Here is a 14260-nt window from a genome sequence, read left to right as displayed (position 1 = left end):
GATCCAGAAGAGGGAGCGAACGGTTTGCGATACTGAGCCTGAATGACAACGGCTGTCGTTAAGGGAATAGAAAAGATCTGCAAAAAGGGCGTATTACTTACGGTCTCGTCTAAAAACACTCCGCCTATATATGTGTATCAAGAAGATCAATGAGGACCATCTGCAAGAAATGGTGTATTGAAATTGTTAATCGACGGTTTAAAACGAGTAGGAGTTAAAGACGCACACATCATCGAGAATCTGCAGAGACCATTCAACTTTTATGAAGGGAGAGCGTATAGTGAGCAAGACCGCAGCAGAACCACCAATATTATTGGTAGCCGCGATTGTGTTGGCGTAGTCGTTGAGAAACAAAGATGCATTGATGATCCGTCCTATCTTGATCATGACGGGGATACTCATGATGAACAAGAATTTGAGCCGAGGAGTGCGATCGTATGGATACACGGCGTAGAGTCGGAAGAGAAGAATGGAGTCGATGAGTGTTGGTGTAAACCCATCAAACCCCCCTATCGCCAGGGAGAGCTTTGGGTTGAGAAGCGCAGTGGGGTGGAGGAGGGCATGAAACTAAGTAATGCATAGTCGGAGGTCATATTAATAAGTGTGGGGGTGAATCGTTGAATTTCTGACCTCTTCGTAAATGTCGATGCAGGCGTAGGCGATCCCGACTAGGAGCGAGAATACGTTCAAGATGAAGACAGGCTTCTTCCATAGATTGGGCGTTGAGAAGAAAAACAGGGCCGCGAGCATGACTACCAGTGCTGAACCCATGGTGGCCGCAATCATCAGAAAACCAAGGGCTGGTCCGACGGCTGCAACCCATATTGTCCCCGGTGGGGCTAAAGGTATGAGAGGGGCCGAGGTATTCAAAGACATCGCGGCGAGCTTCACGAGCTTGAAGAGTATACCATAGTAACCTTCCAACCTTTATAGACGAGTGGGAGGCCACATACTGGAATATCATGATGGCTGAGAATGTGATACCTACTAAGAATCCCTTGGATGATTGCATCATCGGTCCGCGTCTTCGTTTCACCGAAAGAGCTATGTAGAGACAAGCAAATTCAGACGGTAGGTATACTTACTAGAGCTCTTCATCACTGCAAGGCTGTTTCGCCGTGTATGCTGTTTTTGGAATACCGTATTTGATATGGACCGGCATCCAGCGAAAGACCCGTCTATCGATCTCGGATGATGGGCTGAGTCTATGTAGATCAGACGGAATTATGTAGCTTTTTCCGACAGTACGCGGAAAACACTCTTCGACATGGCAAGTCATGACCCAGAAGACTGACATGGTTCGCTGATAGTTGATATTCCGGAACGCGATAAAATGAAGATAGCGAGAATGTCGAATATCCTGCTGAACTGCAGCGTCCCGGATCCGGACGTCTAAATGTGACGATGAAACAATACATAACTGTGATGGGGTTCTATACGCCCCTCCCCGCAGTTTACTCTGCCATCATGATTCTGATATGATGCGCAACGTTTGAGCATCTTGACTGGGTGTCGAGAATACAACAGTACATCACTGCGATGAAGACACGTCCAGATGTCGCCCGAACGGGGTAATATGGTGTCAAGTCCGGAAGGCGTATAGATGTGTGTGCATTTCCATGCTGATGACTGACCTGGACGCTGGAACACTGAAGCATGACATCTGTTTCGTACTCCAAGAGGAGTATTACTATCCCCAGATCGACTTACGCCAACTTATCGCTTGAGGATGACCAGATATGTACTATCCAAAAAATCCGAGGAGCAAGAGAACTGAAGGCGTATACGCCCCTGAACACGCCCACAGCTATGAACGGGACAGTCGTGGCATAAAAGGCTCCGTAAGTGGATCTCACCTTGAAGTAGATCCGAGATGTGAACGCGAAGGAGATGAGAACACTTGAAAAAGAGTCTTAGGTTAGACTTATGAGCCTGTGCTCGCAGCGCATGCGTATGGGTTAGTCTCCCAAAGCCAGAGTAGACATGATTTTCACGAGGAAAGCGAGTAGAAGCAATGTTGTGACCAGTGATGTTCTTGAAGAGCTACAAACGAACGCGTTGTGAGTTTTCACGCTTGTACCGGCACCACATGTGGACCAACGTGAACCCACCCTGGAGTCAGCGAGAATCACGAGTACCAATAATATTTGTGGATTGGTTTATCAGAGAAATGGGGATCAAAAGCAAAGCAGGAGGAGAGATCCGAGTCACGATGTCGTGGACATGATCAAGTTCAACTTTCAAGGTCCTCCACAAAGCGCTCGCCGTTCGTGGCAGGCCGCAGCCCCGGCTCGGAACAAATTCAGAGTCCGCTGACTGTGGCGTCCAATCAACATCGATGTGGCCTTCACGTCCAAATTCCCACTCGACCTCACATACTTACCGTTCCAGTATTCAATGGAACCGCACGATTCTCTCATCCGAAACCACACAGCCCCTCTCGTTTGTTTCGCGATCCCCAACAGCGATCGAGTGTCAGAGAGTGAGAGAGAAAAGAGAGAGAAAAAAGTGTATATTCGTCTATCCAATTCATGCAGTTCAATCCGCACAAAAAGTGTGTGCACACACAAGTGGGCCTTTCTACCGTTCGACTCAATGTAGTAGGGAGGGATGGATGGAGGAGAGGAGAGTAATCGTCAACTACTAGAGTAATAGATAGATAGCGATAAGAGGGGAGATGGTATTGGTACGGTAGGGGGTGTTCAAGACGGGACAGAGACGGATAATGGGGTAGGAGCGAAGTCAAGAGGAAATGAGAAGCGACAACGAAGGTGAGACGAGTCCGTGAGATCCTGCGGGATGGGGAGGGATGTCAGCAAATCGCGAGCGAACGGGGATGGGAGGGGAGTTGTCGAGCAGAGAGAAAGTACTCACTATATAGACATTTTGCGGACGCGATCGTTCGTCGAGGTTCATTTCAACTTTTACTTGCCACCGGTGGTACCCATACCCATGGTGGTCTTGAACGAGTCGTAGATCCACCATTGGAAGCCTATATAATTCGCAATTGAACGCATCAACAAGCTATTCCCGGTGTCAAAAAAAAGATGAAAAGCGACGCACCAGTGAGAGTACCGATCATGATCACACGAGCACCGAGACCCTTCGTGGCAAGGTTGCTCCACCCGACCTCCGACGCGATCTGACCAACCGACTTGCCCTTGTTCGCCTGCTTGCCCATCTGCGAGACCAACGAATCCGCGGGATGGGAGACGACGGCACAGACGACACCAGCGAGGTAACCCGACGCGAACGTAACACCCAACTGCGTCGGTTTCGAGTAGCTGCTCTTCGGCTCGGTGAAGACGTGCTTGTAGAACAGGTTGACAATGTATTCGAAGAAGAAGAATTTGGCCATCGTGTACGGGATCTGGCGGGACCAAAGCGGGAGGAGCGAACCGAAGGGGAATCCGGTCTCGGCTTTCATGAGGTTCATCTGTGAGAGCGCGGCTCCGAAGGGGACGGGGAACGTTCCGGCGGGGGAGGTCTGGATGCGGACTTTGGTCATTTCGAGCGGGCAGAGGGCGATATCGGCGAAGACTTCGGCGGAGGCGGAACCGGCAAGCCAGATCGCGCCCTTGTATTTCTCCGTGTTCTCTTCGCCGGCGAGGTTCATGTAGAAGTCCTTGAAGACTTCGTAGAGACCGTACTTGAACATTCCTTGGAGGGAGTAGCCGACGAAGGTGGGGCCGAAGCCCTTCCAGAGACCTCTTGAACCTTCCTCTTTCGAGATGGTGGAGAGACCGGAAACGAGACCCTTGTACTTCTCGGGGGCAACCTTTTAGATTTGACGGAAGTGGTCAGCATGGAGTTACACTACCTGCAGAGGAGATGTTGAAAATGCAAGTCGGAAGAGATACGACAGGGCCGCCCGCGCTCGGGGCACCGGCCCGGTGAGCCGTCTACGTCAGAGCGACTTTCGACGCACTCCGTTCGACGCAGAGCAGATGATTTTGCGGGCATCGTAGCGGATATCGATCTACGCCGCGACGTCTTTCACCTATCTATTCACGCGACGCGATCCACCCCACTCCGAAATCGCAACCGTCGGGATATCCTCCACCATACGCGACGACATGGAAAGCTTTCCGCGCAAAAAAAAAAAACAGATAAGAATAAAGAACGCGTACCTGCATGTTACATTTGGTCACATCCAGAGGGGTGATCCCGGCGTGGGTGAAACCGCAAGCGAGTGCACCACCGAGCATGCACTTTGCATAGTAGCTGGTATCGTGGGGCACGGGGCCGAGATACCTGTAGCACGACAACAAAACGCGCATCCATCAGCACCGTGCTCGCCACCATTATCTCGTCCGTGCGGACTTGAAGAAAAGAGAGGAGATTAGACTAATACCTAGCATCCCATTTGCCAACAGGCGCGAGGTGGGACATATCGTGAATAGATTAACTGGCGAAGAAGACTCTATCTGGTGCGACGAAGAACGACCTGACTGGATAACCTGTCCAGATGCAAGCGAGACCTGGTCTTTACGACGAGGGCGATGGAGAGGGGAGACTGAGTGGTGGTGGTGGTTGGTGACAGCGAAGGAAGCCGAGGGCTTGCGTCCGCTAAAAACTGTCCCGCGACCCCGGTTTGAACCGACGCACGCGGTGGCGGGAGCCCTTAAGCCAATTGCAACCCACATCGTCCGTCCGCGACTTCAGAGCTCGTTCGTCCGAGCTTCCTCCTTGTGGTCAACGCGGGCGGAAAAGTGGGTTGTATTCATCGCATATCTTTCCGTACTATACACTATGCAATGCACAACAACGGGCATTCTTGGACTTTGGACCTCCGTTCGTCCGAACAACGACCGACGCGTTTGGCATCAACCTCTTCGGGAGCAGTTTGTTTACATTTGTGTACATTCGAGCGGCGGTCCTCCGTTGATGGGAAGTATCATGCCCTCTAAGCCCATCGTCCACGTCGCGCCGAGAGATGCATTCAGGAAGCTATGAGACCTTGACCGTGATGATCCTATGATGAATTTTTATGGTTTTGTTTTGGCTGGTGTTTCAGCACCGCTGAGTGCTTCATCTTTACCGAACCGGCACGTGTTCCGCGGCGAGCACTGACCAATGCCCGTCAGCGGCCAGCGGTCAGCGTTGTGTACAGAACTTGAGAGTTCTAGTCATCATCGCATCCTCTCCTTTCTCCCTACTTACACCACAGCATTATTCCCTAAACATATACCTACCTCTTTGCTAATAGGACGCCAAAAATGCTCACCGCAGTTGGTACCCCCATGGTCGTACGTCTCTTCACATCTTTAGAGTCCTGAAGCGGCCTCCTGACTCGACTCGTCGTCCCATCCCCAACCTCTCCCATTGCTAAATCCTATAGACAACCCTCACAGTAGGCTCCATAGCCTCCCTCCCCCAACCCCCCCGCCCCGAACCCAAACTCCCACCCCCCTCCGGCCGCTCTCGACCCCATCAGCTCAAAGACTCCGACATCCCGCAACGCACGAAGTTCGAGTTCGATGACATCAAGGACGCGATGGCCGCGTTCGCCATGGGCGAGTTCTTGGTGGTTATGGACGACGAGAATAGGGAGAATGAGGGTGATTTGATCGTCGCGGCGGATGGGGTCACGACGGAACAGATGGCGTGGATGATCAAACATACAAGGTGTGCGCTTTCGTTTTCACTTGGTACGGTACGGTTGGGTTGGGTGGGTTTGTGGGTTCGAAGTGGTTGTGGGGTGCTGGTGAATTGGACAGACAGTGTCTCCTTTTCGGCCAACGTGGGTGTAGCTGCCTCCAGACTACTCCACGTAGGAGATAGTCATGCAGAGCTGAACCACCGAGAGCACCAGGCTCGAGCTGTGGCATACAAAGTTCCCTATCTTCGATGTCTTTGGCGTTGTGCAGACGGCTCCTCAAAGTGTATGTGCCTCTTGTGTTGGGCTACATTCGACCACGGCTTGTGTGGCAGGCTACGTCGATGCTCCGATGTCGTCGGAGGGAGTATATGCTCCATTCTCATCTGGTAATACACCAGTGGCCTGTAGCCCCAGCATCGAGAGGGAGCGTGGTGTTGAAGCGTGTTTATCCTTGGGAGTTTGGCGGTGGACGTGTTGCACGGATGCTCCTTGAAGGGGTGAGGGACAGAGATAGGTGGCTTCGGCGAGGGAGGGGAGAGAAAGAGCACGGTCCAGATCGTGTGGTACGAACGCAGCTTTATACTCGGTAGCACGACCGTAGTACAGTCTTTCTGAGCCAGCTGGGTAGTCCCAGTAACATCTCAACCATGGATCCGCCAAATGAGACGTCGCAGGTAGTCAAAGCGGACCCGTTCCTGTCTTCTTTTGGACTTCCTCAAGCCAAATGCGAGTATACACACAGAGAAGAGCTCGGAATACTCGACGGATCAATCTGTCGGACTTCTCTCGGGAGCCACTTCTTCCCTTCTCCTGTCTAATTTCTTTTCCTCTCACGGTCGAAAGCCCAATATATGCGTACTAACTCCTTTGTTTGTTTGTTTGTTTGTTTGTTTGTTTATTTGTTCGTTTCATTGGTATGTTGTAGCGGGTACATCTGCATAGCGCTGCCAGAAGAAACGCTCGAAGACCTCGAGATCCCGATGATGGTCGAACATAACGAAGACAGGAATCGAACAGCATATACTGTCACAGTCGACTACAAGCACGGTACGTCTCCTGCCCTGCCCTCTCCTCTCCTCTCCTCTCACTGACCTCTTCGCCACCCCACCCCACAGGCACAACAACCGGCATTTCCGCCCACGACCGCGCCCTAACCGCCCGCGCCCTCGCCCACCCCGCCACCATCCCCACCGACTTCTCCCGCCCGGGGCACCTCGTCCCCCTCCGCGCCCACCCCAACGGCGTCCTCTCCCGGCGTGGCCACACCGAAGCCGGCCTCGATCTCTGCGAACTGACGGGACACGAGCCCGCGGGGCTGCTCTGCGAGATCGTGAATGATGACGAGGAGGGGACGATGGCGAGGAGGGATGAGTGTCGTGCGTTTGCGGATCGGTGGGGGGTTAAGATGATTAGTATACAGATGTTGGTGGAGTGGAGGGAGAGGAAGGAGAGGGAGGAGAGGGCGAAGAGTGGGAAGAAGGAGGGGAAGAATGCGGGGAAGAGGAGGAGTATGAAGCCGCAGCCGAGGGCGGAGGAGATAAAGGTCGTAGAGCAGGAAGAGGATCCGAAGGAGCAAGCCGAGCCGAAGGAGGAAGTGGAGCCGAAGGATGAAGTGGAGCCGAAGGCCGGGAACGAGGAAGAAGTGAAGGTTGAGGAGAAGGAGAAGGAGGAGGTGGTGGCGAAGGAGGAGGTGGCGCCCGTGGAGAAGGAGGAAGTGGAGAAAGAGGAAGTGGAGAAAGAGGAGACGAAGAAAGAGGAGACGAAGGAAGAGGAGGAAGAGGCTTGGGAAGAGGCCCCAGAGGACGAAAATAAGCAAGAGGCTTGAGCGACGTGGCGTGAACTGGGCATAAGGAACTTCGTATTTATCTCGCATATCTGGGTTTTCGCCTGTTCATCTATAGACTTTCGGGACCTTGGAGCGTAGAATCATATCATTACCAGCTCACAATTTATAATATCTTTCTGCTTACAGTATGGTTTCCTCTACTTCGCCGTCAGTGTGAGCGAGCCACAGCCAAGGATCCATCGAGTGGAACGTGGGAAATTCAGGTCAGACGCCACTTCAAATTTCCCTCCCCTTGTGTGCAGGAACCGGTTTTATGGACCGACCAAATCGATTTCAAGGTCTTAGCTCTATCGAATCTACTAAGTAGTCGTCTCATCGCTCTTACCGTTATATTTCGTTCAGTAGGCTGAATGTCAGGCTCAACGCATCTGGAGGGTCTTGCTCAAAATCACAGTACTTATACTATATGATATGACTGAGTACGAGGGCTTGACAATCAGGTTTAAATGGTTTATACTTTGGTCGCAACATGTCGCAACTAGTCGCGGTAGAGGTCGCAGCGGCAGCCAATTAATTGGCGACCCGATGAAGGATGTCCCAGTGCCACGAGCGGTGAGCGCCGCTTTGTGGCGGACCTTGTGAGTTTGAACTGCGACTTGAACTTGAAGTCGACGATATCCGCAGTAATATCCCATCGGGCTCCTTCCATGGATGCTATGAATGCTGATCCTGCGAGTCCGATGAACATTAATTAACGACAACAAAGCAAGCAACCCCCAGCGACTCGGAAGTGAAGCTATAATTGACAGCCAGTCAGTGCCACGAACGAGACACAGAACGTCTGCTTACGACATACCGTGATTCACGCCTCGATGGTTCTCTCAACCAATTCATATGCCGACGAGCCTATTTGTACCTTCGTGGACACAATGTCAGAACCATTGCTCGACTGCGCATATATCTCTGTCGAGCGAGCTATATTGATGTCCACCGCGGGCCCCGTCGGCGCGAAGGACAATGCCGTCTTTCCGTATGGTGATGGTCTCTGGATCGACTGGAAAGGATCGGACGCTAGCTGCGTCGCTGTGTGATATGATTCGGACGGTGTTTGATTCAGATGGTCCTTCTTCCACCGCCCTTTCGCGACCCATAGTGTAGCGAACACGACGCCCATGATGGTGAAGTAGAAGTTAACTTGAGCGACGTATATGGCAATGAGATAGTTGTCGGGCCTTGCGAAGTAGACTACCAATTGCGCAACGCTGAGCATCACCGGGAAGACAAAGTTCGTAGCGGATATCCAGAAAAGGGTTCGGATGGTTTGTGACACTGTGCCTACAATATGCACCGGCAGAGCGTCAGCCAAAAATTCGAGTCGCGCTGTGGCAGGAAGATCCCTCACGGTCTCTCCTGTAGGCACTTCGTTTATATATGTGGCCTAGGAAGATCATTGAGGACCATCTGGTATAATCAATCAAAGTCTTGCTTAATATTCAGATGATTCGAGCACGGGCCGTCCACGTACACATCATCGAAGATCTGCAGCGACCATTCGATCTTGATAGACGGAAACGTTATGGTGACCAGGATGGAAGCAGCACCACTGACACTTGTCGTGGCGTGAATTGTATGTGCATAATTGCTGAGAAAAAAGGCTGCATTGATGATGCGGCCGATCTTGACTATGACCGGGACGCCCAAGGTGATCAAAAACTTGAGACGGGGAGTGCGGTTGTAAGGATAAACAGCGTATAGTCGCAGAAGAAGAATGGCGTCGATGAGCGTTGGCGTCAAACCGTCGATAGTCCCTATCGCTATCGAGGCCTTTGAACCCAATGGTACTGTGGGCTGAAGAAGTGCGTGGAACTAACACACGCGAAGGAATGAGATTAACGGAGCTAAGATGGACATTTCAGTTTCTCGCCTGTTCGTAAACATTGAGGCCTGCGAACGTCATCCCGACAAGGAGCGAAAGGACGTTCAGGATAAATATAGGTTTTCTTCGTAGTGCAGGCGTCGAAAAGAAGAAGAGGGCCATAAACATCGTCACTAGCGCTGAGCCCATAGTAGACGCAATCATGAGAAAGTTTAGAGATGGGCCCACTGCTGCGACCCATATTGTGCCAGCAGGGGCTGTAGGAATGACCGGAGTGTTAGACGACAGGAGGAGGAGATAGCGGGAGCACGGCAGCACTCTGCATCGTGGTCTTAGGCTTATGAATGTTTGGGGGATGACTCTGGATCAAAGTTTGTAGGTGAGCTCGATGACCGACTTCGGTCACCAATTTAGAACAATTTGTCAGAAAGATGTCTGCGAGACGGATAGGCACAACGAAGATCAGAGGAACACACAGACGTATCATGTCTATCCCCTTTGATTTCAGGTAGCAGTAGAGCCTGGCAAGGCCGGGCATGGGTATAACTTACCTCGTGGACGACAGCCTCAAACATCGAGCTATTTCGGGCTCAATTCTGCGCATTATTTCCGTGTGCTGTGAAGGAATACCGTACTCAGACATCAATCTTTGATATCCGTGCACTCTGGCCAGATGGTCCGAAAGAGTTGCGCTCTGTGTAACCTCGAATCGCAGCTAGCAAGGATAAAATAGTATGAACGTGAGCATTTCGACGAATACACGGGTGAGCGCTTCACAGAGCACTCGTGTACAGTCGCAATACGATGAGGGCAGTCTCAAGAGGTAGTCCAACTGTAATGTTATGCGTGCTGATTATCACCAGTATTGGGCTCGAGGAGCATCCGTTCCATGAATGAGAGATCATGAAGGTGGAAGGGTCGGGGTAAGGCGAAACCCTGCGGAGACGGAATTTCGTCACTTTGGTCGCGATATAGACAGTACCCGCCCAAACTGATGCAGTAGTGCGAATCACCCCTGATCTCGATGTTGGTATAACGGTACCTCAAGCCCATGCAGACCCTTCTTTGCTGAAGCGCAACAAATCTCCGCGATAACCTATTCGAGCGCATCACAAAGACATGTTGTCTGTTTCGGAGACGCTAAATATGTGTGGACACTCCATTCATCATATGTTCGTGCACGTGTGATATGGTCTTTCTGTCCGAGTTATCGTTCAAGCGAAGCTCTGTGTGTATAAGTCGCTGGATGGACAGAAGATACACAACAGGTCGGGGTACACATCCTATAACCGAATCGACGAGTAGGCGATGGCAAGAAGAGAAGCACCCTGGGAATTTTATTATGATAGACTTACATTATAAGTGATGATCAACAATTTGATGCCTACAGATTGTCCGCGTGCATAGGGATCGCCGTTATCGAACTGTAAAGATGATTTGTATCTTGCGAAGACGAACATCTGCTTGTTTGCTTTGGTGGAAAAGATTGCATTTTTCAAACTTCAGCTTCGACGGAGAGCACAAATAAAGGAGTTAACAACCAACTCACAGAGTGAAGACTGCCAAAGCTGGAGCTACCTCGTCACCTCTACTTCCCGAGTCTTCAATTGTACCTCCAAGAAGACAAGAAGCCAGTGACAAGAAGACAAGATGAAGCGGTCTATAGCTTTATGCTTCTTGACCAAACTTTTGTGTACTTTATGCGCGGCCCGTTACCAATAATGGCTATCCACGCGAAGAAAGTATGAACCAGAGCTGGCAGACTTAGAGGGGGGGATACGGCGACTGATCATGAGATAGTAACTCGAAGGAGGATTCCTGGCGCTTGGGATCGGGCCGCCAGCATCCCGGCAAAGGTTGAAAATTGAAAGTCCGCCGACTGTGGCGTCCAATCAACATCGTTCTGGCCTTCACCAACGGGCCACCTCCGAGCCAGTCCTTTTTTGCCACCATGACGAGTCGTCCCAGTCGCCGCATCCTCTCTACTACTAGATCTGCTAGCGCTCAGATTGCGTACATACCTGCTTTGCGTGAATAGTACTTCTTGACAATGTACTTACTGCGGATAGAGCACTCTAAGCTTTGATCACGAATCAACCGTAACGGAGAGTTCGAAGAACCTCTCCACTATCTTTCTTGCTATAACTTCTTGTCACTGGCATGCGACCTCTCTCTGGAACGTACCCTCGACGAGTCAGAAGTTTGGGTAGCGACACTACCAGGCTGCTCTGGCCTTGACTGTCTCACAACGGTGAGTCGGTTGTTGAATGTTTAGTTTGTTGGTGGGCCCTCCTTGAACAACATGTTCGGACGAAGACACCAGATCACAACGACGTATGATGAATATACCATGTCTTTTTGATGCGCTTGGAGCACCGTAGTTATTGCGGATATCGGCGTATACGGTGATCTGATACATTTCAGCCAAGTAGGGTCTGCATCGCTATGCACCACCACATTGAAATCAGGGGTGATCCGCACCGGTCCATCAGTTTTTGGGCGGGTACCGTCTTTATCGCGACCAGATTCCGTTTGCGCAGCGTTTCGCCGTCGTGATCTTTCTTCGCCTTTATGATCTCTCAGTCACGGAACGGGTCTTTGTCAAACTAAGAACATACTCAAATATTGTTCAGATCAACTCACACAACATCAAGGGTTGGACTGCGTCTTACCACTGCCCTCGTCACAGTCGACTCTCCACGAGTGCTTTGTCGAGCGCTCACCGTTCCAAGTGGGGTTGATGGGCGTGATGAAAAGATTGCACCCGCAAGTCTAAAATCGAAGTTTCCAAGCGCTCTGGATGACCAGTGCTGCAGACTCCATTAAGGACAGTTCAATGGCTCTTGGCTCGCCCCACGTTCTGTGTCTTTTCGAAAGGCACTGACGAAATGTATGTCCCATTCTTGCGGCGAAATGCTCACGTTCTTACTCTCTCATCCTTGCCAGCCGCGATTCAAGATAGACACAGTACAACTCTTTCGAAACATCTGGCTACAGTACACTGGTATCAAAGATCGTTGATGGCGAAGTACAATATATTTGCACAACACAGATGGAAGGAATGCGCCACATCGAGCCTGAAATAGCTCCATGTTTGAGGCAGTCGTTCACGAGGTATGTGCATGCTCAGCCTTGCTTCTACTGCGACCTGACATCAAAGGGGAAAGACATGATACGTCTGTGGGATCCTCGGATCCCCCTTGCGCCTACCCTGTCTCGTAGACATCTGGCTGACAACATGATCTAAATTGGTGCCCTAGGTCGGACATCGGGCCCACCTACAGTCCTTGATCTAGAGCATTCCCCAAGCATTCATAAGCCTCAAGGCCACGATTCGGAGTGCTGGCATGCCGCCGCCGCCGCCTCCTTCTCATGTCCGAGTCGTCTAACCCTCCGGTCATTCCTACAGCCCCTGCTGGCACAATATGGGTCGCAGCAGTTGGCCCACCTCTAAACTTTCTCATGATTGCGTCTACTATGGGCGCAGCGCTAGTGACGATGTTTATGGCCCTGTTCTTCTTTTCAACGCCTGCTCTACGAAGGAAACCTATATTTATCCTAAACATCCTATCGCTTCTTATTGGGCTGACGTACGCAGGCCTCAATATTTACGAACAGGTGAGACTAAAATATTCGTCTCAGCTTTTATAATCTCACTTCTTTGCGTGAGCTAGTTCCACGCCCTTCTTCAGTCCACAGTACCCTTGGATCCAAAGGCCTCCATCGCCATAGGGACTATCGACGGTTTGACGCCAACGCCCATCGACGCCATTCTTCTTCTGCGACTATACGCTGTTTATCCTTACAATCGCACTCCCCGGCTCAAGTTCTTGATCATCCTGGGCGTCCCAGTCATAGTCAAGATCGGTCGCATTATCAATGCAGCTTTCTTTCTCAGCAATTACGCCCGTACGATTCACGAAACAACAACTATTAGTGGGGCTGGTTCCATCCTGGTCACCCTAACGTTTCCGTCTATCAAGATCGAATGGTCACTGCAGATATTTGATGATGTGTACGTGGGTAGTCCGTATTCAACTCGTGTGGATATTAAGCGGGTCCGGTTATATCAGATGGTCCTCAGTAATATTCTTAGGGCACATATATAAACGGGGTGCTTACAGAAGAGACCGTCAGTACCCACCCCCCACAGCATCGTTCGGATTGTCTGGCTGACGCTCTGCATATATAGGCACGGTGTCACAAACCGTCCGAGCCCTTTTCTGGATATCCGCTACGAATTTCGTCTTCCCGGTAATGCTCAGCGTTGTGCAGTTGGTGGTCTACTTCGCAAGGCCCGACAACTATCTCATAGCCTTATATGTCGCTCAAGTCAACTTCTACTTCACCATCATGGGCGTCGTGTTCGCTACTCTCTGGGTCGCGGAAGGGCGGTGGAAGAAGGATCATCTGAGTCAGACTCCGTCCGAATCATACCACACAGCAACGCAGCTAGCGTCCGATCCTTTCCAGTCGATCCAGAGACCATCACCGTACGGGAAGACAGCATTGTCGTTCGCGCCGACAGGGCCCGCGATGGGCATCAATATATCTCGCTCGACAGAGATATACCCGCAGTCGAGCAATGGTTCTGACATTGCGTCCACGAAGGTACAAACAGGCTCGTCGGCATATGAATTGGTTGAGAGAACCATCGAGGCGTGAATCACGGTATGTCGCAGCAGACGTTCTATGTTTCGTTCGCAACACTGACTGGCTGTGACGATAGTTTCCCCTCTAAGTCGCTGAGGGTTGCTTGCTTTGCTATCGCTAATTGATGATCATTGGACTCGTAGCATAACTATCCATGGAATGAGCCTGATAGGATATAGGACTCTATGATTATAGTGACTTGGTAATTTATTTGCTTGCTCATGATTTGTATGTCCCACCTACGTATACTTCGACGTTGATATTCCAAAGACATTCTCGTACTTTTCGATGGCCGCCCAGCCCGCCGGCCAAGAGTCGGAGCATGTGTCGAAAAAGGATCGTT

At 51.0% G+C, this 14260-nt stretch overlaps 5 protein-coding genes across 5 annotated transcripts; 2 read left to right on the top strand and 3 right to left on the bottom strand.

Moving 5' to 3' along the window:
- Nucleotides 1-198: 198 nt before the first annotated feature.
- Nucleotides 199-876, bottom strand: STEHIDRAFT_57338 (uncharacterized protein; the record flags this gene model as incomplete). The annotated part of the gene is made up of 2 exons (XM_007303909.1): nucleotides 199-567; nucleotides 631-876. The coding sequence occupies 2 exons, from the start codon at nucleotides 874-876 to the stop codon at nucleotides 199-201; spliced, it is 615 nt and encodes a 204-aa protein (XP_007303971.1).
- A 2048-nt stretch (nucleotides 877-2924) lies between these two features.
- On the bottom strand, nucleotides 2925-4392 carry STEHIDRAFT_57112 (mitochondrial carrier protein; the record flags this gene model as incomplete). Its single annotated transcript, XM_007303888.1, has 4 exons — nucleotides 2925-2992; nucleotides 3064-3778; nucleotides 4131-4254; nucleotides 4355-4392. 4 exons carry the CDS (start codon nucleotides 4390-4392, stop codon nucleotides 2925-2927), a joined length of 945 nt encoding a protein of 314 aa, XP_007303950.1.
- Nucleotides 4393-5147: 755 nt separating this feature from the next.
- STEHIDRAFT_78886 (uncharacterized protein) lies at nucleotides 5148-7532 on the top strand. The gene is made up of 4 exons (XM_007303968.1): nucleotides 5148-5249; nucleotides 5342-5628; nucleotides 6528-6649; nucleotides 6718-7532. Exons 1-4 carry the CDS (start codon nucleotides 5220-5222, stop codon nucleotides 7425-7427), a joined length of 1149 nt encoding a protein of 382 aa, XP_007304030.1. The 5' UTR covers nucleotides 5148-5219; the 3' UTR covers nucleotides 7428-7532.
- Nucleotides 7533-8250: 718 nt separating this feature from the next.
- Nucleotides 8251-9589, bottom strand: STEHIDRAFT_156736 (uncharacterized protein; the record flags this gene model as incomplete). Its single annotated transcript, XM_007304078.1, has 5 exons — nucleotides 8251-8723; nucleotides 8791-8849; nucleotides 8914-9254; nucleotides 9325-9521; nucleotides 9583-9589. The coding sequence occupies 5 exons, from the start codon at nucleotides 9587-9589 to the stop codon at nucleotides 8251-8253; spliced, it is 1077 nt and encodes a 358-aa protein (XP_007304140.1).
- A 3047-nt stretch (nucleotides 9590-12636) lies between these two features.
- On the top strand, nucleotides 12637-13929 carry STEHIDRAFT_139328 (uncharacterized protein; the record flags this gene model as incomplete). Its single annotated transcript, XM_007304077.1, has 4 exons — nucleotides 12637-12882; nucleotides 12957-13279; nucleotides 13338-13396; nucleotides 13457-13929. 4 exons carry the CDS (start codon nucleotides 12637-12639, stop codon nucleotides 13927-13929), a joined length of 1101 nt encoding a protein of 366 aa, XP_007304139.1.
- Between the last annotated feature and the right edge of the window lie 331 nt (nucleotides 13930-14260).

Source organism: Stereum hirsutum (assembly GCF_000264905.1).
Source record: "Stereum hirsutum FP-91666 SS1 unplaced genomic scaffold STEHIscaffold_7, whole genome shotgun sequence".
NCBI lineage: Eukaryota > Fungi > Basidiomycota > Agaricomycetes > Russulales > Stereaceae > Stereum > Stereum hirsutum.
Note: the sequence above shows the minus strand (reverse complement) of the source record. Positions and strands in the feature narration are given on the sequence as shown.

Bases quoted from the DNA above. Each gene is read 5' to 3' on its own strand.
- STEHIDRAFT_78886 (XM_007303968.1), top strand. From the start codon at position 5,220: ATGCTCACCGCAGTTGGTACCCCCATGGTC. The intron at 5,250-5,341 runs GTACGTCTCTTC...TAAATCCTATAG, and splicing joins CAGTTGGTACCCCCATGGTC to ACAACCCTCACAGTAGGCTC. The intron at 5,629-6,527 runs GTGTGCGCTTTC...GGTATGTTGTAG, and splicing joins TGGATGATCAAACATACAAG to CGGGTACATCTGCATAGCGC.